This window comes from Panulirus ornatus, chromosome 20, assembly GCF_036320965.1.
Source record: "Panulirus ornatus isolate Po-2019 chromosome 20, ASM3632096v1, whole genome shotgun sequence".
Lineage (NCBI taxonomy): Eukaryota > Metazoa > Arthropoda > Malacostraca > Decapoda > Palinuridae > Panulirus > Panulirus ornatus.
The window spans coordinates 40,759,963-40,784,635 of NC_092243.1; the positions used below are offsets into that span (position 1 = coordinate 40,759,963).

Consider the following 24,673-nt stretch of genomic DNA (forward strand, 5'->3'; position numbering starts at 1 on the left):
GCCTGGACCAGCCGTCCATGTTGTGTGGTAATATGTGGGAGAGTGGCGCTGTGTCTGCCCCAAGCAGCGGTGTGTGTATTACCCCAGCAGAGAACGCTTGCTGCAGCCACCAAGATGTGAGTGTGGAGGGAGGGTGCTGGTGTTCAGACCACGCCTCACTGGCCACCAGGAATGTAACATTAAGACACATGTTACATCTGCCAGGCCGTCACGTGGCCACACACTCACTCACGTTCTACATAATGATGTTTCCTGGAAGAACTTGACGAGTGTTATTGTTTATATGTGGTGACCGTCTATATGTAGTGCGCAGCGCTCTCTCTCTCTCTCTCTCTCTCTCTCTCTCTCTCTCTCTCTCTCTCTCTCTCTCTCTCTCTCTCTCTCTCTCTCTCTCTCTCTCTCTCTCTCTCCCCTCTCTCTCTCCCCCTCTCTCTCTCTCTCTCTGTACATTAGAGGCTCCATCACGAGCACATGTTGACGTTAATGGCTGAGCCCCAATTGCAATATAGAGAGAACCGTGAAAGGGTAAAGAAAGAGACAAGGGAAAGTATTTATGAATTTTAGGGGAAGTGAAAAAGCTCTTGGAAAACATGTCGGGTCACAGTCATTGGGAAAGATATGAGAAGGTAGAGAGTTCCAAAGCTTCGAGTTGTAGGTAAAGAAACAGGTATCAAAACAGTCCACCTTTGAGTTGGTAACGGCTACTGACGCAGCAGCTTGGGAGTCAGAGGAAGAAGAGTTTTTCCAAGCCCGGTATGCCTGATCCCTTGCCTGAATGGCCTCAGAACAGGAGTGGTTGAACCATAGGTTGGATGAAGAGGTCGTCTTGGACGAAGAAGAGATAAATGCTTCCACTTCCGCAACAATAACCTCTGCTATGCGTTTGGCGGAGACAGAAGCGTCATCACACAAGAGACAATAATTTACCCAAGGAAAGTCAGAAAAGAAGTTACTTAAGTTATTCCAGTCAGCTTTGTTGAGGTGTCAGTATGTACGCTCAGAAGGGGCTGCTGGAGGGGAAGGTGCGCACGTTAAGATAGATACACTTATGAGAGTGTGGTCAGATGAACCAATTACTGGCGAGGATGTGAGCTTGCAGCGGGATAGATTTGAGGCGAAAAACAAATCCAGAATATTAGGAAAGTGGTCACAGTAGTCAGGTATATGGGTAAGGTGGGAGATCATTTGCTCTAAATCATTGAGAATGGAGAAGGTGAGGGCTTCAGTCCCTCCACCATCCGCATGGGAGGAATTCAACCATTCCCTATGGTGAACGTTGAAATCCCTGGTGGAGGATCTCGGCTTCCGGGTGAGAGGATGTCACAGTCTCATGGCAGGTGTTTAGCCAGTCGCACAGTCTCATGTCAGGTGTTTAGCCAGTCGCACAGTCTCATGGCAGGTGTTTAGCCAGTCGAAGAAAGATACACAATTAGTAGAACTAGAAGAGCATTAGGCGAAACAGAGGAAAAATGTGGTCGCTGGGTGACAGACCTTGAGCCACATAACATCAAAGTTTGAGGCGTGCAACAAGTGCGTTTATGTTGGAATGAGCACAAACACAACCACTGAACTGGAATCGTGAGTGGAGATTATAATTGGATATGAAAAAGGGACGAGTGAGAACATTATTAGATAACTGTGTCTCACAGAGAAGTGAGATATTAGGAGAGGTACTGGACGATGTTCAACAGAGGATAGATTACTAAGAGAGACCACGAGTGTTGGTATAGTGAATAGAAAAAGAGGAAGGTTTAGCAGAGAAGGATAGGTCGTGGGAGGGGCTGGTACTACTACTGTCTGAGCCCTCCCTCACATTGGCAGTAGTCAGGCAGGAACACAGAGATTCTTAGCACTTCATGCTGCCGGAGACTGCGGCATCATGGTAACTTTAAGAATGTCTGTGTGGACAAGAGATGGCAAATGTACTTATGTGAAAAAAATAGGATAAATAAGTGAGGTTTGGGTAGGTGTATGGTGCATGTAAGAAAATGGCAGGACTAGCCCGGTAGTGCCGTTTTGATTGAAGAGAAGGTGAGACCAGCAATCCTAACATGGCGGATGGTTCCGGGCACCACTGTAACGCTCCTCAGTCAGGACGGTAGTACAACCCTGGGCGGCTGCCGTCACCAACCTAATGGGTTGCTGCTCCACGGGCAGAGGGGACGGATGATCCTCCAGTTACTGGGAGGGGTCAGTACGCCACCACCACCTGAGCCCTCCCTCTCACTGGTGGCAGCAGACACACAATAAGGTGTAGTCAGAGGAGAATACCTTACACATGCAGGAGTCGTGGGAGGAGGGGCGAGTACTCTACTACCTGGGCCCTCCCTCTCACTGGCAGCAGAGTCATACAGAGTAGACATATGACTTAAGAAATCCACTCCAGCCACTTAGTACCATGTGATAAAGATGAGAAACAATCGATTCACACCAGGTTGCATCTATCATCGTGCAGAAAATATATACAGACACCAAGGAACTTTTGGGTCGACACACGACCCAGCCCAGAACACTGCAGTAGCAGAAATATGGAGAAGGTAGATCATTTGTGGTGATCGGTGTCAGAACTTCCTTCGTGTACTTGAAATGTTAAGTAAATATGGGACCTTCGTGAGACCCATCTTGAACCTATGTGTATGATATAGAAACTGGTCCTCATGACCTCACACTCTGCTGGCGATACGAAAATCGGAGGCCGAGCAAGGAGGCGAGTTGACCCAGTCTGGCCTTACCATACGAGCAGGCTGGTCCGAGAATGGCGAATAAAGTTTGACGCAGATCATTGTACAGTTACTCACTGTGGGGGATGAGATAACTGAATATAACCATACCGTGCTTGTCGTACGTTGGCCAGATGAATTAGCATTACCATTAGCATCATGAACACCAGCTACAACATCATCATTAGCACCATCAGCACCGGGTCCAGCATGGTCTGTTACTAGCCAGCGGTGGTGGTCACCCGAGGAGGGAGGAGCATTATGGTCCCACGCTGGTCATGACCCACTATGTGGCTGACCACACTACCTACCTGGGAACCATGGTCAGTGCACGGGAGGGAGGGAGGGAGGGTGGAGCCACGACCACTTCCCTACCTCCATAGCTACACTGACGGTCTGTATGGAGTCAGGATAGTGAAGCAGGTGGTCATGGTCGCCTGTGATGGTGAGATGTATATACGAGGTGGCACCAACATGTGCAACACTGACGACATCCTGACGTATGTGAGACATGATGATATGGAGCACAACATTCCCACCAGATCTTAACTCTGTTGTGGCCATTTTTCTCCTCGAATCTGGAAAGGAGTGAAAAGTTTCTTGTATATTATGTTATGTTTAGTCTTATTGAATGATAACTGGTGTGTGTGTGTGTGTGTGTGTGTGTGTGTGTGTGTGTGTGTGTGTGTGTGTGTAGTTTTACCCATGACAGTGTGGTATGTGGTTATTATATCTTCCCGGAGTAGGAGTCTCTTTAGAGGAATAACTGTACATGTACAGTATTTATCCGAAATGAAGTTCATTATTATATTATTATTATTATTATTAGATCTCCCGAGTCTTATGCTTTATATATGGACTATAACGTCAGTTTTGTTGCACTTCTTTGTATTTGTTCAATGTTTACATTAACCTTTGATACATGAGATGATCGGAGCAGAACAAGTGATGTATATAATTGTTATATAATTTGTTCACTTCTTAATCAGTTCCCATAGGCAGCCTTATATATTTCATTACACATATGAGATATGTAATAATGTCCATTACTTTATTGGTACTTATAATTATTGGTGAAGTGTTCGGTGAGGGAGGTAACCCACTAATGATGTTGTGTGACGCAGGTGAGCATCAAGCCTAGTGACGCAGTGGAGAGCGTGCTCACGGTGCTCAAGGCTGGAGAACCACCAGGACCTGCCCAGGCCGCCTTCCACGACCTCGTCCCTGGTAACTACCCCCCCCCCCTCACTCTTCCCTTGTACCTCGTCTTAGGTAGCTACTGCCCCACTCTTCCCTTGTATTTCGTCCCTGGTAACTACTACCCCACTTTTCCCTTGTACCTCATCCCTTGTAACTACTGCCCAATCTTCTCTTGTACCTCGTCCCTGATAAATACTGCCCCACTCTCCCCTTGTACCTCGTCCCTTGTAACTACTGCCCACTCCTCCTTTGTATCTCGTCCCTGATAACTACTGCCCCACTCCTCCCTTGTACCTCGTCCCTGGTAACTACTGCCCCACTCTTCCCTTGTACCTCGTCCCTTGTAATTACTGCCCCACTCTTCCCTTGTATCTCGTCTCTGATAACCACTGCCCCTCTCTTCCCTTGTACCTCGTCCCAGGTAACTATTGCCCCACTCTTCCCTTGTACCTCGTCCATTGTAACTACTGCCCCACTCTTCTCTTGTACCTCGTCCCTGATAACTACTTCCCCACTCTTCCCTTGTACCTCGTCCCTTGTAACTACTGCCCACTCCTCCCTTGTACCTCGTCCCTGATAACTACTTCCCCACTCTTCCCTTGTACCTCGTCCCTTGTAACTATTGCCCCACTCTTCCCTTGTACCTTGTCCCCTGTAACTACTGCCCACTCCTCCCTTGTACCTCGTCCCTGATAACTACTGCCCCACTCTTCCCTTGTACCTCGTCCCTTGTAACTACTGCCCCACTCTTCCCTTGTACCTCGTCCCTGGTACCTACTGCCTCACTCTTCCTTTGTACCTCGTCCCTTGTAACTATTCACCCACTCTTCCTTTGTACCTCGTCCCAGGTTACTATTAAGTTACTCTTCCCTTGTACCTCCTGGTAAACTATTCTGCTTATAGCCTATCCTCCTAGTAAACTATCCTGGTTGTAGCCTGTCCTCCTAGTAACCTATCCTGCTTGTAGCCTGTCCTGTTAATAAACTGTCCTGCTTGTAGACTAGCCTCCTAGTAAACTATCCTACATGTAGCCTATGCTCTTAGGAAACTATCCTGCTTGTAGCCTATCCTCCTCGTAAACTATCCTGATTGTAGCCTATCCTCCTAGTAATCTATTCTGATTTTAGCCTATCCTCCTAGTAAACTATCCTGCTTGTAGCCTACCCTTCTCGTTAACTATCCTGCTTGTCACCTATCCTCCTCGTAAACCATCCTGCTTGTAGCCTATCCTCTTATTAAACTATCCTGCTCGTAGCCTACCCTCCTCGTTAACTAGCCTGTTTGTCGCCTATCCTCTTAGTAAGCTATCCTGCTTGTAGCCTATCCTCTTTGTAAGCTATGCTACTTGTAGCCTATCCTCCTAGTCAACTATCCTGCTTGTATCCTATTCCTCTAGTAAACTATCCTGCTTATAGTAAGCTATCTTGCTTGTAGCCTATCATCCCAGTAAGCTATCTTGCTTGTAGCCTATCATCCCAGTAAGCTATCTTGCTTGTAGCCTATCATCCCAGTAAGCTATCTTGCTTGTAGCCTATCATCCCAGTAAGCTATCTTGCTTGTAGCCTATCATCCTAGTAAGCTATCTTGCTTGTAGCCTATCATCCCAGTAAGCTATGTTGCTTGAAGCCTATCATCCCAGTAAGCTATCTTGCTTGTAGCCTATCATCCCAGTAAGCTATCTTACTTGTAGCCTATCATCCCAGTAAGCTATCTTGCTTGTAGCCTATCATCCCAGTAAGCTATCTTGCTTGTAGCCTATCATCCCAGTAAGCTATCTTGCTTGTAGCCTATCATCCCAGTAAGCTATCTTGCTTGTAGCCTATCATCCCAGTAAGCTATCTTGCTTGTAGCCTGTCATCCCAGTAAGCTATCTTGCTTGTAGCCTATCCTCCTAGTGAACTATCCTGCTTACAGCCTATCCTCCTTGTAAGCTATGTTGCTTGTAGCCTATCCTCTTAGTAAGCTATCCTACTTATAGCGTATCCTCCAGCTGTGATCATAATGTCCTCCAGCTGTGATAATCATAATGTCCTCCAGCTGTGATCATAATGTCCTCCAGCTGTGATCATAATGTCCTCCAGCTGTGATCATAATGTCCTCCAGCTGTGATCATAATGTCCTCCAGCTGTGATCATAATGTCCTCCAGCTGTGGTCATAATGTCCTCCAGCTGTGATAATCATAATGTCCTCCAGCTGTGGTCATAATGTCCTCCAGCTGTGATAATCATAATGTCCTCCAGCTGTGGTCATAATGTCCTCCAGCTGTGATAATCATAATGTCCTCCAGCTGTGGTCATAATGTCCTCCAGCTGTGATAATCATAATGTCCTCCAGCTGTGGTCATAATGTCCTCCAGCTGTGATCATAATGTCCTCCAGCTGTGATCATAATGTCCTCCAGCTGTGATCATAATGTCCTCCAACTGTGATCATAATGTCCTCCAGCTGTGATCATAATGTCCTCCAGCTGTGATCATAATGTCCTCCAGCTGTGATCATAATGTCCTCCAGCTGTGATCATAATGTCCTCCAGCTGTGGTCATAATGTCCTCCAGTTGTGATCATAATGTCCTCCAGCTGTGGTCATAATGTCCTCCAGCTGTGATCATAATGTCCTCCAGCTGTGATCATAATGTCCTCCAACTGTGATCATAATGTCCTCCAGCTGTGATCATAATGTCCTCCAGTTGTGATCATAATGTCCTCCAGCTGTGATCATAATGTCCTCCAGTTGTGATCATAATGTCCTCCAGCTGTGATCATAATGTCCTCCAGCTGTGATCATAATGTCCTCCAGCTGTGATCATAATGTCCTCCAGCTGTGATAATCATAATGTCCTCCAGCTGTGATCATAATGTCCTCCAACTGTGATCATAATGTCCTCCAGCTGTGATCATAATGTCCTCCAGCTGTGATCATAATGTCCTCCAGCTGTGATCATAATGTCCTCCAGCTGTGATCATAATGTCCTCCAGCTGTGATCATAATGTCCTCCAGCTGTGGTCATAATGTCCTCCAGCTGTGATAATCATAATGTCCTCCAGCTGTGATCATAATGTCCTCCAGCTGTGATCATAATGTCCTCCAGCTGTGATCATAATGTCCTCCAGCTGTGATCATAATGTCCTCCAGCTGTGATAATCATAATGTCCTCCAGCTGTGGTCATAATGTCCTCCAGCTGTGATCATAATGTCCTCCAGCTATGATCATAATGTCCTCCAGCTGTAATCATAATGTCCTCCAGCTGTGATCATAATGTCCTCCAGCTGTGATCATAATGTCCTCCAGTTGTGATCATAATGTCCTCCAGCTGTGATCATAATGTCCTCCAGCTGTGATCATAATGTCCTCCAGCTGTGGTCATAATGTCCTCCAGCTGTGATCATAATGTCCTCCAGCTGTGATCATAATGTCCTCCAGCTGTGGTCATAATGTCCTCCAGCTGTGATCATAATGTCCTCCAGCTGTGATCATAATGTCCTCCAGCTGTGGTCATAATGTCCTCCAGCTGTGATCATAATGTCCTCCAGCTGTGATCATAATGTCCTCCAGCTGTGGTCATAATGTCCTCCAGCTGTGATCATAATGTCCTCCAGCTGTGATCATAATGTCCTCCAGCTGTGATCATAATGTCCTCCAGCTGTGATCATAATGTCCTCCAGCTGTGATCATAATGTCCTCCAGCTGTGGTCATAATGTCCTCCAGCTGTGAATCATAATGTCCTCCAGTTGTGATCATAATGTCCTCCAGCTGTGATCATAATGTCCTCCAGCTGTGATCATAATGTCCTCCAGCTGTGGTCATAATGTCCTCCAGCTGTGATCATAATGTCCTCCAGCTGTGATCATAATGTCCTCCAGCTGTGGTCATAATGTCCTCCAGCTGTGATCATAATGTCCTCCAGCTGTGGTCATAATGTCCTCCAGCTGTGGTCATAATGTCCTCCAGCTGTGATCATAATGTCCTCCAGCTGTGATAATCATAATGTCCTCCAGTTGTGATCATAATGTCCTCCAGCTGTGATCATAATGTCCTCCAGCTGTGATCATAATGTCCTCCAGCTGTGATCATAATGTCCTCCAGCTGTGATAATCATAATGTCCTCCAGTTGTGATCATAATGTCCTCCAGCTGTGATCATAATGTCCTCCAGCTGTGATCATAATGTCCTCCAGCTGTGATCATAATGTCCTCCAGCTGTGATAATCATAATGTCCTCCAGCTGTGATCATAATGTCCTCCAGCTGTGATCATAATGTCCTCCAGCTGTGATCATAATGTCCTCCAGTTGTGATCATAATGTCCTCCAGCTGTGATCATAATGTCCTCCAGCTGTGATCATAATGTCCTCCAGCTGTGATCATAATGTCCTCCAGTTGTGATCATAATGTCCTCCAGCTGTGATCATAATGTCCTCCAGCTGTGATCATAATGTCCTCCAGCTGTGATGATCATAATGTCCTACAGTTGTGATCATAATGTCCTCCAGCTGTGATCATAATGTCCTCCAACTGTGATCATAATGTCCTCCAGCTGTGATCATAATGTCCTCCAGTTGTGATCATAATGTCCTCCAGCTGTGATCATAATGTCCTCCAGTTGTGATCATAATGTCCTCCAGCTGTGATCATAATGTCCTCCAGCTGTGATCATAATGTCCTCCAGCTGTGATGATCATAATGTCCTACAGTTGTGATCATAATGTCCTCCAGCTGTGATAATCATAATGTCCTCTTGTGTGTACCAGTACACCTCCTGACCATCCCTACACCATACTGTTGATGGTGTACGGTAGTATTGACCCTGGTGACCAGTCCCAGGTTAGGTGTGAGTACTGGAGAGTGTAGTGATGTCTCGTGTGTGTGTGTGTATGTGACAGGTCGCGCCTACAACATCACGGTGGAGACGGTGAGCCAGGAGCAGATCTCGGTGCCCACCACCGCCCAGTACCGCACCATACCCCTGGCCCCTCGCAACATCACCTTCAACACCAAGTCGCTCACCTCCTACTCCTTCACCGTCCGCTGGGAGGCACCGAAAGGCAAAGGGTAAGTGTGACTGACACTTGTTGCTTGACGATGTCTGGACCATACGTGTGGTACAGAACAGTGGTGCCCGAACTGGGGGGGTCATGCCCACCGCTCCTCTGGGGGAACTGTCTGTCGTGTGAGGTGGGTGGTGGGTCCTGGTGCTGGTCCGCCGAGAGGTGTGGGAGGGAGGGAGCTCAAGGGTGGGTGGGGTTGAGGACGGAGTATTGACATGTGAGTCACTGAGGCCCGGTATACCATACCCTACATTACACCAGTCACCCACAACTGGTGGACAAACACCGCTCACTCTCTAACCAACAACAACAACAACAACATTGAAGAAGCAGCGTGTTGATGCCAATGGTTGCATCCATCAACAATGTGGTGCAGCAGGAGGTGAGGGGGGTCACGTGTGCCCAGTAGTAACAAAGACATCATCAGCCCCACACACTCCGGCCAGGTCTTAATGTTACCACCATGTATGTGCCATGACGGTGGTCACGATTGTTGGGCTCACATCACGGTGATGGAAAACTGAATATGTCATCACGTAAGACTGGCTAACGTAAGAACTTAACACGTCGCTTATATCAGAGAACAAACTCTTGCTGATTGATTTCATATAACGTGAACATCTGAGCCATGATTGGCTCGGTGTCTGTGTTGTGTTCTCAGTCAGGCATTGCGCCCACCATAACTGTGTATGTTATCTCTGTTCACCGTGTGATTCACAGGCAACACCTTGCTTCTAGAACACAACCCCAGCCACTCATGTACACTCTGATGTTCATTATAAAACCTGTGTACTTGGTGAATGTTGACAGTACACCCAGCCATCTTCTGTAGATGACGAGAAGCCCAGCTGGAGCAGGGTGGGTCTGGAGGGAACATGTTATAATGGATCACAGGAGAGATGGGAGTACAACAGCATGCTGAGCCAGGGAGGTGATGGGAGTACAACAGCATGCTGAGCCAGGGAGGTGATGGGAGTACAACAGCATGCTGAGCCAGGGAGGTGATGGGAGTACAACAGCATGCTGAGCCAGGGAGGTGATGGGAGTACAACAGCATGCTGAGCCAGGGAGGTGATGGGAGTACAACAGCATGCTGAGCCAGGGAGGTGATGGGAGTACAACAGCATGCTGAGCCAGGGAGGTGATGGGAGTACAACAGCATGCTGAGCCAGGGAGGTGATGAGAGCACAACAGCATGCTGAGCCAGGGAGGTGATGGGAGTACAACAGCATGCTGAGCCAGGGAGGTGATGGGAGTACAACAGCATGCTGAGCCAGGGAGGTGATGGGAGTACAACAGCATGCTGACCGAGAGGTGATGGGAGTACAACAGCATGCTGAGCCAGGGAGGTGATGGGAGCACAACAGCATGCTGAGCCAGGGAGGTGATGAGAACACAACAGCATGCTGAGCCACGTAGGTGATGAGAGCACAACAGCATGCTGAGCCAGGGAGGTGATGAGAGCACAACAGCAAGCTGAGCCACGTAGGTGATGAGAGCACAACAGCATGTTGAGCCACGTAGGTGATGAGAACACAACAGCATGCTGAGCCAGGGAGGTGATGAGAACACAACAGCATGCCGAGCCACGTAGATGATGGGAGTACAACAGCATGCTGAGCCAGGGAGGTGATAAGAGCACAACAGCATGCTGAGCCAGGGAGGTGATAAGAGCACAACAGCATGCTGAGCCAGGGAGGTGATGAGAGCACAACAGCATGCCGAGCCACGTAGTTGATGAGAGCACAACAGCATGCTGAGCCACGTAGGTGATGAGAGCACAACAGCATGCTGAGCCACGTAGGTGATGAGAGCACAACAGCATGCAGAGCCACGTAGATGATGGGAGTACAACAGCATGCTGAGCCAGGGAGGTGATGAGAGCACAACAGCATGCTGAGCCAGGTAGGTGATGAGAGCACAACAGCATGCTGAGCCAGGGGGGTGATAAGAGCACAACAGCATGCTGAGCCAGGGAGGTGATGAGAGCACAACAGCATGCCGAGCCACGTAGGTGATGAGAGCACAACAGCATGCTGAGCCACGTAGGTGATGAGAGCACAACAGCATGCTGAGCCACGTAGGTGATGAGAGCACAACAGCATGCCGAGCCACGTAGATGATGGGAGTACAACAGCATGCTGAGCCACGTAGGTGATGAGAACACAACAGCATGCCGAGCCACGTAGGTGATGAGAGCACAACAGCATGCTGAGCCACGTAGGTGATGAGAGCACAACAGCATGCTGAGCCACGTAGGTGATGAGAGCACAACAGCATGCCGAGCCACGTAGATGATGGGAGTACAACAGCATGCTGAGCCAGGGAGGTGATGAGAGCACAACAGCATGCTGAGCCAGGTAGGTGATGAAAGCACAACAGCATGTTGAGCCAGGGAGGTGATGAGAGCACAACAGCATGCTGTGCCAGGGAGGTGATGAGAGCACAACAGCATGCTGAGCCACGTAGGTGATGAGAGCACAACAGCATGTTGAGCCAGGGAGGTGATGAGAGCACAACAGCATGCCGAGCCACGTAGATGATGAGCACAACAGCATGCTGAGCCACGTAGGTGATGAGAGCACAACAGCAAGCTGAGCCACGTAGGTGATGAGAGCACAACAGCATGCTGAGCCAGGGAGGTGATGAGCACAACAGCATGCTGAGCCACGTAGGTGATGAGAGCACAACAGCATGCTGAGCCACGTAGGTGATGAGAGCACAACAGCATGCTGAGCCACATAGGTGATGAGAGCACAACAGCATGCTGAGCCACGTAGGTGATGAGAGCACAACAGCATGCTGAGCCAGGGAGGTAATGAGAGCACAACAGCATGCTGTGCCAGGGAGGTGATGAGAGCACATTAGCATGCTGAGCCACGTAGGTGATGAGAACACAACAGCATGCTGAGCCAGGGAGGCGATGAGAGCACAACAGCACGCTGAGCCACGTAGGTGATGAGAACACAACAGCATGCTGAGCCAGGGAGGTGATGAGAGCACAACAGCATGCTGAGCCAGGGAGGTGATGAGAGCACAACAGCATGCTGAGCCACATAGGTGATGAGAGCACAACAGCATGTTGAGCCAGGGAGGTGATGAGAGCACAACAGCATGCTGAGCCACATAGGTGATGAGAGCACAACAGTATGCTGTGTCAGGGAGGTGATGAGAGCACAACAGCATGCTGAGCCACGTAGGTGATGAGAGCACAACAGCATGCTGAGCCAGGGAGGTGATGAGAGCACAACAGCATGCTGAGCCACATAGGTGATGAGAGCACAACAGCATGCTGAGCCACATAGGTGATGAGAGCACAACAGCATGCTGAGCCACATAGGTGATGAGAGCACAACAGTATGCTGTGTCAGGGAGGCCTGTGATGCTGTACATCAGGGAACATAGCTCCCCATTTTGTACAACCTACAAGGTGGGTCACGCTCGTCTCAGGGTTCACGCAAGGATATTCTCTAGTGTTGTGACACTGCTACACCTAGGATATTCTCTGGTGTTGTGGCACCGCTACATCAGGGATATCCTCTGGTGTTGTGACACCGCTACACCAAGGATATTCTCTGGTGTTGTGGCACCGCTACATCAAGGATATTCTGTGTTGTGACACCGCTACATCAAGGATATTCTCTGGTGTTGTGGCACCGCTACATCAAGGATATTCTCTGGTGTTGTGACACCGCTACATCAAGGATATTCTCTGGTGTTGTGGCACCGCTACATCAAGGATATTCTGTGTTGTGACACCGCTACATCAAGGATATTCTCTGGTGTTGTGGCACCGCTACATCAAGGATATTCTGTGTTGTGACACCGCTACATCAAGGATATTCTCTGGTGTTGTGGCACCGCTACATCAAGGATATTCTGTGTTGTGACACCGCTACATCAAGGATATTCTGTGTTGTGACACCGCTGCATCAAGGATATTCTCTGGTGTTGTGACACCGCTACATCAAGGATATTCTCTGGTGTTGTGACACCGCTACATCAAGGATATTCTCTGGTGTTGTGACACCGCTACATCAAGGATATTCTCTGGTGTTGTGACACCGCTACATCAAGGATATTCTGTGTTGTGACACCGCTACATCAAGGATATTCTGTGTTGTGACACCGCTACATCAAGGATATTCTCTGGTGTTGTGGCACCGGTACATCAAGGATATTCTGTGTTGTGACACCGCTACATCAAGGATATTCTGTGTTGTGACACCGCTACATCAAGGATATTCTGTGTTGTGACACCGCTACATCAAGGATATTCTGTGTTGTGACACCGCTACATCAAGGATATTCTCTGGTGTTGTGACACCGCTACATCAAGGATATTCTGTGTTGTGGCACCGCTACATCAAGGATATTCTGTGTTGTGACACCGCTACATCAAGGATATTCTGTGTTGTGACACCACTACATCAAGGATATTCTCTGGTGTTGTGGCACCACTACATCAAGGATATTCTGTGTTGTGACACCGCTACATCAAGGATATTCTGTGTTGTGACACCGCTACATCAAGGATATTCTCTGGTGTTGTGACACCGCTACATCAAGGATATTCTGTGTTGTGACACCGCTACATCAAGGATATTCTCTGGTGTCGTGGCATCGCTACATCAAGGATATTCTCTGGTATTGTGACCCCTACATCAAGGATATTCTCGTGTTGTGACACCACTACATCAAGGATATTCTCTGGTGTTGTGACACCGCTACATCAAGGATATTCTCTGGTATTGTGACCCCTACATCAAGGATATTCTCGTGTTGTGACACCACTACATCAAGGATATTCTGTGTTGTGACACCGCTACATCAAGGATATTCTGTGTTGTGACACCGCTACATCAAGGATATTCTCTGGTATTGTGACACCACTGCATTAAGAATATTCTCTGGTGTTGTGACACCACTGCATCAAGGATGTTCTCTGGTGTTGTGACACCACTGCATCAAGGATATTCTCTGGTGTTGTGACACCACTGCATGAAGGATATTCTCTGGTATTGTGACCACTGCATTGTAGGAGTTATCCAGCAGTGGACGTTATATTTCCACAACCATGATACGTGCCTGTGGCTCGGTCATGGCGTATCTGAATGGTTGTAGCAGTTACCTAACGCTCTCGCTGACTGGCCACCATAATGCCAGTACACACCATGTTATCACTACACCACTACCTAAGGTGTCACTACAACACCACTACCTAAGGCGTCACTACAACACCAGTACCTAAGGTGTCACTACAACACCAGTACCTAAGGTGTCACTACAACACCACTACCTAAGGTGTCACTACAACATCACTACCTAAGGTGTCACTACAACACTACTACCTAAGGTGTCACTACAACACCACTACCTAAGGTGTCACTACAACAACACTACCTAAGGTGTCACTACAACACCACTACCTAAGGTGTCACTACAACACTACTACCTAAGGTGTCACTACAACACCACTACCTAAGGTGTCACTACAACAACACTACCTAAGGTGTCACTACAACAACACTACGTAAGGTGTCACCACAACACCACTACCTAAGGTGTCACCACAACACCACTACCTAAGGTGTCACCACAACACCACTACCTAAGGTGTCAACACAACACCACTACCTAAGGTGTCACCACAACACCATTACCTAAGGTGTCACTACAACACCACTACCTAAGGTGTCACTACAACAACACTACCTAAGGTGTCACCACAACACCACTACCTAAGGTGTCACCACAACACCACTACCTAAGGTGTCACTACAACACCACTACCTAAGGTGTCACTACAACACCAGTACCTAAGATGTCACTACAACACCAGTACCTAAGGTGTCACCACAACACCACTACCTAAGGTGTCACTACAACACCACTACCTAAGGTGTCACCACAACACCACTACCTAAGGTGTCACCACAACACCACTACCTAAGGTGTCACTACAACACCACTACCTAAGGTGTCACTACAACACCAGTACCTAAGATGTCACTACAACACCAGTACCTAAGGTGTCACCACAACACTACCTAAGGTGTCACTACAACACCACTACCTAAGGTGTCACTACAACAACACTACCTAAGGTGTCACTACAACACCAATACATAAGGTGTCACTACAGCAACACTACCTAAGGTGTCACTACAACAACACTACCTAAGGTGTCACTACAACACCACTACCTAAGGTGTCATTACAATACCACTACCTAAGGTGTCACTACAACAACACTACCTAAGGTGTCACCACAACACCAGTACCTAAGGTGTCACCACAACACCAGTACCTAAGGTGTCACTACAACACCAGTACCTAAGGTGTCACCACAACACCAGTACGACCTGAACTTCAGCGAACACAACAACGGTTGCTTCTTGCATAAGGATGGCAGGCCGGATCTTGCAGACCTTCAAGACCAGAACCCCATTGTTGATGATAATGTAGGCGGTAATTCTTTCACGAATTGAATATTACTAATCCCTAGTATGATGACCCTACAAGGCGGGCGAATCTGCGGAATTTGAAAATAGTTATGTTTCACAACCCATATTAACGTGGTAATGGAACTAAATTACTGAAATCTCTGATCGCAGACGGGATAGGTATATCATGATGTATACCTGGACAATCCTAGAAGGTTTGGTTACCAGTTTACATTGGTAAATAACATGCTACTGGCAGGACAGGCATGGAAGACTTTGTATAATACTACCTCTGAAATCCCAAGGTGCCATATGTACAAAAAGAGAGAACACCTTAAACCTGCGGGGCCCAAGACTCTTCAACACCTTGCCATCTATGTTGCCATCACACTCTTGCTATTCGGTAGTAAAACACTTCAAAGTAATATTTTCCCGAGAACATATCACGCCAGCAGCGAACAATTTGCATCCAGACGAGGAAATAGATGGAGTATTGGCCACCGTGTGCGTGGGGTTAGTAGTCGTACGTCCGGCAACTTTGTTCACCTTGCCTGCAGACGACCAGATGGCTGAGTCTTCATACACAGTCTTCATACACAGTCTTCATACGGTATAGAAAAGCGTTCGATGTATAGAATAAACCGATTGAGGAAATTCTAAATGCAAATAGCAAACCAAAGTTTGGAATGTTTTATGCCAAGTAGAGAAGGTACGAGAGATGGAGTCATGGGTACAAGACACACCCCCTCCTCCCTCCTCCTCGTACATTACAGATAATGCCCACGAATAAATCCCTTCCCATACAATACAGGTGGGTACAGTAACTACAGGTGAACATACAATACAGGTGGGTACAGTAACTACAGGTGAACATACAATACAGGTGGGTACAGTAACTACAGGTGAACATACAATACAGGTGGGTACAGTAACTACAGGTGAACATACAATACAGGTGGGTACAGTAACTACAGGTGAACATACAATACAGGTGGGTACAGTAACTACAGGTGAACATACAATACAGGTGGGTACAGTAACTACAGGTGAACATACAATACAGGTGGGTACAGTAACTACAGGTGAACATACAATACAGGTGGGTACAGTAACTACAGGTGAACATACAATACAGGTGGGTACAGTAACTACAGGTGAACATACAATACAGGTGGGTACAGTAACTACAGGTGAACATACAATACAGGTGGGTACAGTAACTACAGGTGAACATACAATACAAGTGGATACAGTAACTACAGGTGAACATACAGGAGGGGAGAGACACCAGCAAGGTGGTAGGCTGTAACTATGGTACAGGAGACTTCAACACTACAGTAGCTACGCATCCTACATCATGAACAGTGTAGAGGCACATAAGGCAGGGTGAGCGTGGATACACATGAGGCACAGTGAGGGTGGAGGCACATGAGGCAGGGTGAGGGTACAGGCACATGAGGCAGGGTGAGGGTACAGGTACATGAGGCAGGGTGAGGGTGGAAGTACATGAGGCAGGGTGAGGGTGGAGGCATATGATGCAAAGTGAGGGTACAGGCACAAGAGGCAGGGTGAGGGTGGAGGCACATGAGGCAGGGTGAGGGTACAGATACATGAGGCAGGGTGAGGGTGGAGGCACATGAGGCAGGGTGAGGATGGAGGCACATGAGACAGGGTGAGGGTACAGGTACATGAGGCACGGTGAGGGTACAGGTACATGAGGCAGGGTGAGGGTACAGGTACATGAGGCACGGTGAGGGTACAGGTACATGAGGCACGGTGAGGGTACAGGTACATGAGGCAGGGTGAGGGTACAGGTACATGAGGCAGGGTGAGGGTACAGGTACATGAGGCAGGGTGAGGGTACAGGTACATGAGGCAGGGTGAGGGTACAGGTACATGAGGCAGGGTGAGGGTGGAAGTACATGAGGCAGGGTGAGGGTGGAAGTACATGAGGCAAGGTGAGGGTGGAAGTACATGAGGCAGGGTGAGGGTATGATATTTTATACATATTGATCCTGTATGGCAGGTGAGGTTGTCTTTATTTTGTGGTGACCATGATGTGTGGTGTGGTGACCAGACTCTGTGGTGTGATGAGGTTTTCTTTATGTTGTGGTAACCAGGCTGTGTAGTGGTGTAGTGTGATGACCAGGTTGTGTAGTGGTGTAGTGTGATGACCAGGTTGTCTGATAGTGTAGTCTGATGACCAGGTTGTCTGATAGTGTAGTGTGATGACCAGGTTGTGTGGTGGAGTTGTGTGATAACTAGTTTTTGTGGTGGTGTAGTGTGATGACCAGGTTGTGTGATGGTGTAGTGTGATGACCAGGTTGTGTGGTGGTGTAGTGTGATGACCAGGTCGTGTGGTGGTGTAGTGTGATGACCAGGTTGTGTGGTGGTGTAGTGTGATGACCAGGTTGTGTGATGGTGTAGTGTGATGACCAGGTTGTCTGGTAATGTAGTGTGATGACCAGGTTGTATGATGGTGTAGTGTAATGACATGTTTGTGTGATGGTGTAGTGTGATGACCAGGTTGTGTGGTGGTGTAGTGTGATGACCAGGTTGTGTGGTGGTGTAGTGTGATGACCAGGTTGTGTGGTGGTGTAGTGTGATGACCAGGTTGTTTGGTAGTGTAGTGTGATGACCAGGTTGTGTGATGGTGTAGTGTGATGACCAGGTTGTGTGATGGTGTAGTGTGATGACCAGGTCGTGTGATGATGTAGTGTGATGACCAGGTTGTGTGGTGGTGTAGTATGATGACCAGGTTGTGTGGTGGTGTAGTGTGATACCACGTTGTCTGGTAGTGTAGTGTGATGACCAGGTTGTGTGATGGTGTAGTGTGATGACCAGGTTGTGTGGTGATGTAGTGTGATGACCAGGTTGTGTGGTGGTGTAGTGTGATGACCAGGTTGTGTGATGATGTAGTGTGATGACCAGGTTGTGTGGTTGTGTAGTGTGATGACCAGGTTGTCTGGTAGTGTAGTGTGATGACCAGGTTCTGTGATGGTGTAGTGTGATGAACAGGTTGTGTGATGGTGTAGTGTGATGACCAGGTTGTGTGATGATGTAGTGTGATGACCAGGTTGTCTGGTAGTGTAGTGTGATGACCAGGCTGTGTGATGGTGTAGTGTGATGACCAGGTTGTGTGATGATGTAGTGTGATGACCAGATTGTGTGGTAGTGTAGTGTGATGACCAGGTTGTGTGATGATGTAGTGTGATGACCAGGTTGTGTGATGGTGTAGTGTGATGACCAGGTTGTGTGATGATGTAGTGTGATGACCAGGTTGTGTGGTAGTGTGATGACCAGGTTGTGTGGTGGTGTCGCGTGATGACCAGGTTGTGTGATGACCATGTTGTGTGGTAGTGTAGTGTGATGACCAGGTTGTGTGGTAGTATAGTGTGATGACCAGGTTGTGTGGTGGTGTAGTGTGATGACCAGGTTGTGTGATGACCATGTTATGTGGTAGAGTTGTGATGACCAGGTTGTGTGGTGGTGTAGTGTGATGACCAGGTTGTGTGGTAGTGTGATGACTAGATTGTGTGGTGGTGTAGTGTGATGACCAGGTTGTGTGGTGGTGTCGTGTGATGACCATGTTGTGTGGTAGTATAGTGTGATGACCAGGTTGTGTGGTGGTGTAGTGTGATGACCAGGTTGTGTGATGACCATGTTATGTGGTAGAGTTGTGATGACCAGGTTGTGTGGTGGTGTAGTGTGATGACCATGTTGTGTGGTTGTGTGATGACTAGATTGTGTGGTGGTGTAGTGTGATGACCAGGTTGTGTGGTGGTGTAGTGTGATGACCTGGTTGTGTGATGGTGTAGTGTAATGACCAGATTGTGTGATTGTTGTGTGATGACTAGGTTTTGTGGTGATGTAGTGTGATGACCAGGTTATGTGGTGGTGTAGTGTGATGACCAGGTTGTGTGGTAGTGAAGTGTGATGACCAGGTTGTGTGATGGTGTAGTGTGATGACCAGGTTGTGTGGTGGTGTAGTGTGATGACCAGGTTGTCTGGTAGTGTAGTGTGATGATCAGGTTGTGTGGTAGTGAAGTGTGATGATCAGGTTGTGTGGTAGTGAAGCGTGATGACCAGGTTGTGTGATGGTGTAGTGTGATGACCAGGTTGTGTGGTGGTGTAGTGTGATGACCAGGTTGTCTGGTAGTGTAGTGTGATGACCAGGTTGTCAGGTAGTGTAGTGTGATGACCAGGTTGTGTGGTAGTGTAGTGTGATGACCAGGTTGTCTGGTAGTGTAGTGTGATGACCAGGTTGTCAGGTAGTGTAGTGTGATGACCAGGTTGTCTGGTAGTGTAGTGTGATGACCAGGTTGTCAGGTAGTGTAGTGTGATGACCAGGTTGTGTGGTAGTGTAGTGTGATGACCAGGTTGTGTGGTAGTGTAGTGTGATGACCAGGTTGTGTGGTAGTGTAGTGTGATGACCAGGTTGTCTGGTAGTGTAGTGTGATGACCAGGTTGTCAGGTAGTGTAGTGTGATGACCAGGTTGTCAGGTAGTGTAGTGTGATGACCAGGTTGTGTGGTAGTGTAGTGTGATGACCAGGTTGTGTGGTAGTGTAGTGTGATGACCAGGTTGTGTGGTAGTGTAGTGTGATGACCAGTGGGGACATATTACCTGGAGGACTCATGAGACTGGGAGGAAGGCATAACTGGGAAGATCCATAGTACTGGTTGGGATGCATTACTGGGAGTTCCCATGGTAGTGGTGGGCACATATTACTGGGAGGACCATGAGGGCTGGTGCCCCGGGAACACAGTGTTACTACCAGCTTTCCTCCCAGCGATGGTTGGGACATAATACTTGGACGGATATTCTAACGTATATTTATTTTATATTATTTCCATATAGGAGCTTTGGAAGGGAAGTAGTGTATAATGTAAGAATGTTTACCCCTTTGGGAAATTTTCAGATATAAAGAGAAAGAGAAAATGGGGTTATAATTGCTACTGCATGACCACACTCATGCATGACCACACTCATGCATGACCACACTCATGCATGACCACACTCATGCATGACCACACTCATGCATGACCACACTCATGCATGACCACACTCATGCATGACCACACTCATGCATGACCACACTCATGCATGACCACACCTCATGCATGACCACACTCATGCATGACCACACTCATGCATGGACCACACTCATGCATGACCACACTCTTGCATGACCACACTCATGCATTGACCACACTCATGCATGACCACACTCATGCATGACCACACTCTTGCATGACCACACTCATGCATGACCACACTCTTGCATGACCACACTCATGCATGACCACACTCTTGCATGACCACACTCATGCATGACCACACTCATGCATGACCACACTCATGCATGACCACACTCATGCATGACCACACTCTTGCATGACCACACCTCATGCATGACCACACTCATGCATGACCACACTCAGGCATGACCATACTCATGCATGACCACACTCAGGCATGACCAACTCATGCATGACACACTCATGCATGACCACACTCATGCATGACCACACTCATGCATGACCACACCAGCTACCACACTCATGCATGACCCACTCATGCATGACCACACTCAGCATGACCACACTCATGCATGACCACACTCATGCATGACCACACTCATGCATGACCACACTCATGCATGACCACACTCATGCATGACCACACTCATGCATGACCACACTCATGCATGACCACACTCATGCATGACCACACTCATGCATGACCACACTCATGCATGACCACACTCATGCATGACCACACTCATGCATGACCACACTCATGCATGACCACACTCATGCATGACCACACTCATGCATGACCACACTCATGCATGACCACACTCATGCATGACCACACTCATGCATGACCACACTCATGCATGACCACACTCATGCATGACCACACTCATGCATGACCACACTCATGCATGACCACACTCATGCATGACCACACTCATGCATGACCACACTCATGCATGACCACACTCATGCATGACCACACTCATGCATGACCACACTCATGCATGACCACACTCATGCATGACCACACTCAGGCATGACCACACTCATGCATGACCACACTCATGCATGACCACACTCATGCATGACCACACTCAGGCATGACCACACTCATGCATGACCACACTCAGGCATGACCACACTCATGCATGACCACACTCATGCATGACCACACTCAGGCATGACCACACTCATGCATGACCACACTCAGGCATGACCACACTCAGGCATGACCACACTCATGCATGACCACACTCATGCATGACCACACTCATGCATGACCACACTCATGCATGACCACACTCATGCATGACCACACTCATGCATGACCACACTCAGGCATGACCACACTCAGGCATGACCATACTCATGCATGACCACACTCATGCATGACCACACTCATGCATGACCACACTCAGGCATGACCACACCTCATGCATGACCACACTCATGCATGACCACACTCAGGCATGACCACACTCAGGCATGACCATACTCATGCATGACCACACTCATGCATGACCACACTCATGCATGACCACACTCAGGCATGACCACACTCATGCATGACCACACTCAGGCATGACCACACTCATGCATGACCATACTCATGCATGACCACACTCATGCATGACCACACTCATGCATGACCACACTCAGGCATGACCACACTCAGGCATGACCATACTCATGCATGACCACACTCATGCATGACCACACTCATGCATGACCACACTCATGCATGACCACACTCATGCATGACCACACTCATGCATGACCACACTCACAATATGAAACGTAGTCTGTAATTCTTAGTGAGAATCAGGAAGAAACTTGTTTATCAAACAATGATTTGTTTACATTCTTTATCATTATAAGATTTGCCCAAGTCTAGACTGAAGGAGGTATTGTTGTTATAGCAAGATTACAGAGGAACCATCAAGTGGGGATGAAGGTACAGTATTACGAAGAAGAAATTGTACCAGGTTAACAAATCAACATGGCGTGTGACATGTCAGGTGATCAAAAGATTTTGCCCTGGAAGAGCAAGAATTTTTAGGAAATACGAGAACCTTATGGAACATCACCAATGGCGATAGAAAAAGTATTATTATATGATAAACCGTTCTGGTGTGTGACATTCAGATTGATCAGTACTAAATGAGTATGTATGGTATATTGTACTTGTGTGGTATGGTAGAGTTGCATGGTATATTGTACTTGTGTGGTATGGTAGAGTTGCATGGTATATTGTACTTGTGTGGTATGGTAGAGTTGCATGGTATATTGTACTTGTGTGGTATGGTAGAGTTGCATGGTATATTGTACTTGTGTGGTATGGTAGAGTTGCATGGTATATTGTACTTGTGTGGTATGGTAGAGTTGCATGGTATATTGTACTTGTGTGGTATGGTAGAGTTGCATGGTATATTGTACTTGTGTGGTATGGTAGAGTTGCATGGTATATTGTACTTGTGTGGTATGGTTGAGTATGTATGGTATATTGTACTTGTGTGGTATGGTAGAGTTGCATGGTATATTGTACTTGTGTGGTATGGTAGAGTTGCATGGTATATTGTACTTGTGTGGTATGGTAGAGTTGCATGGTATATTGTACTTGTGTGGTATGGTAGAGTTGCATGGTATATTGTACTTGTGTGGTATGGTAGAGTTGCATGGTATATTGTACTTGTGGTATGGTAGAGTTGCATGGTATATTGTACTTGTGTGGTATGGTAGAGTTGCATGGTATATTGTACTTGTGTGGTATGGTAGAGTTGCATGGTATATTGTACTTGTGTGGTATGGTAGAGTTGCATGGTATATTGTACTTGTGTGGTATGGTAGAGTTGCATGGTATATTGTACTTGTGTGGTATGGTAGAGTTGCATGGTATATTGTACTTGTGTGGTATGGTAGAGTTGCATGGTATATTGTACTTGTGTGGTATGGTAGAGTTGCATGGTATATTGTACTTGTGTGGTATGGTAGAGTTGCATGGTATATTGTACTTGTGTGGTATGGTAGAGTTGCATGGTATATTGTACTTGTGTGGTATGGTAGAGTTGCATGGTATATTGTACTTGTGTGGTATGGTAGAGTTGCATGGTATATTGTACTTGTGTGGTATGGTAGAGTTGCATGGTATATTGTACTTGTGTGGTATGGTAGAGTTGCATGGTATATTGTACTTGTGTGGTATGGTAGAGTTGCATGGTATATTGTACTTGTGTGGTATGGTAGAGTTGCATGGTATATTGTACTTGTGTGGTATGGTAGAGTTGCATGGTATATTGTACTTGTGTGGTTTTTTGTATAGGTAGATTTGCATGGTATATTGTACTTGTGTGGTATGGTTGAGTATGCATGGTATATTGTACTTGTGTGGTATGGTAGAGTTGCATGGTATATTGTACTTGTGTGGTATGGTTGAGTATGCATGGTATATTGTACTTGTGTGGTATGGTTGAGTATGTATGGTATATTGTACTTGTGTGGTATGGTAGAGTTGCATGGTATATTGTACTTGTGTGGTATGGTAGAGTTGCATGGTATATTGTACTTGTGTGGTATGGTTGAGTTTGCATGGTATATTGTACTTGTGTGGTATGGTTGAGTATGTATGGTATATTGTACTTGTGTGGTATGGTAGAGTTGCATGGTATATTGTACTTGTGGTATGGTTGGAGTTGCATGGTATATTGTACTTGTGTGGTATGGTAGAGTTCATGGTTATATTGTACTTGTGGTATGGTTGAGTTTGCATGGTATTGTGTACTTGTGGTATGGTAGAGTGGTTTGTACTTGTGTGTATGGTTGAGTTTGGTATTCTTGTGGGATTGGTTGAGTTGTAGGGTATGATTGTACTTGTGGCATTGGTAGAGTTGCATGGTAATATTGTACTTGTGGTATGGTTGAGGGTTGTATGGTATATTGTACTTGTGGTATGGTAGAGTTGCATGGTATATTGTACTTGTGTGGCTATGGTAGAGTTACATGGTATATTGGCACTTGTGTGCATGGTAGAGTTGCTTGGTATATTGTACTTGTGTGTAGGGTAGAGTTGCATGGTATTTTGTACTTGTGGTATGGTTGAGTAGTTGCATGGTATATTGTACTTGTGGCATGGTAGAGTTGCATGGTATATTGTACTTGTGGTATGGTAGAGTTGCATGGTATATTGTACTTGTGGTATGGTAGAGTTGCATGGTATATTGTAC

The 24,673-nt window shown here is 47.1% G+C and overlaps 1 protein-coding gene across 2 annotated transcripts in view; it reads left to right on the forward strand.

Annotated features, from left to right (window-relative positions):
• The window catches only part of LOC139755960 (tyrosine-protein phosphatase 10D-like), a 657,464-nt gene that overhangs the window by 265,401 nt on the left and 367,390 nt on the right, over positions 1-24,673 (forward strand). For both annotated transcript variants that reach the window (XM_071674794.1, XM_071674795.1), the window contains exons 5-6: positions 3,845-3,947; positions 8,802-8,970. In XM_071674794.1, the coding sequence (XP_071530895.1) occupies positions 3,845-3,947; positions 8,802-8,970 (272 nt within the window). The remainder of the gene's footprint in view (positions 1-3,844; positions 3,948-8,801; positions 8,971-24,673) is intronic.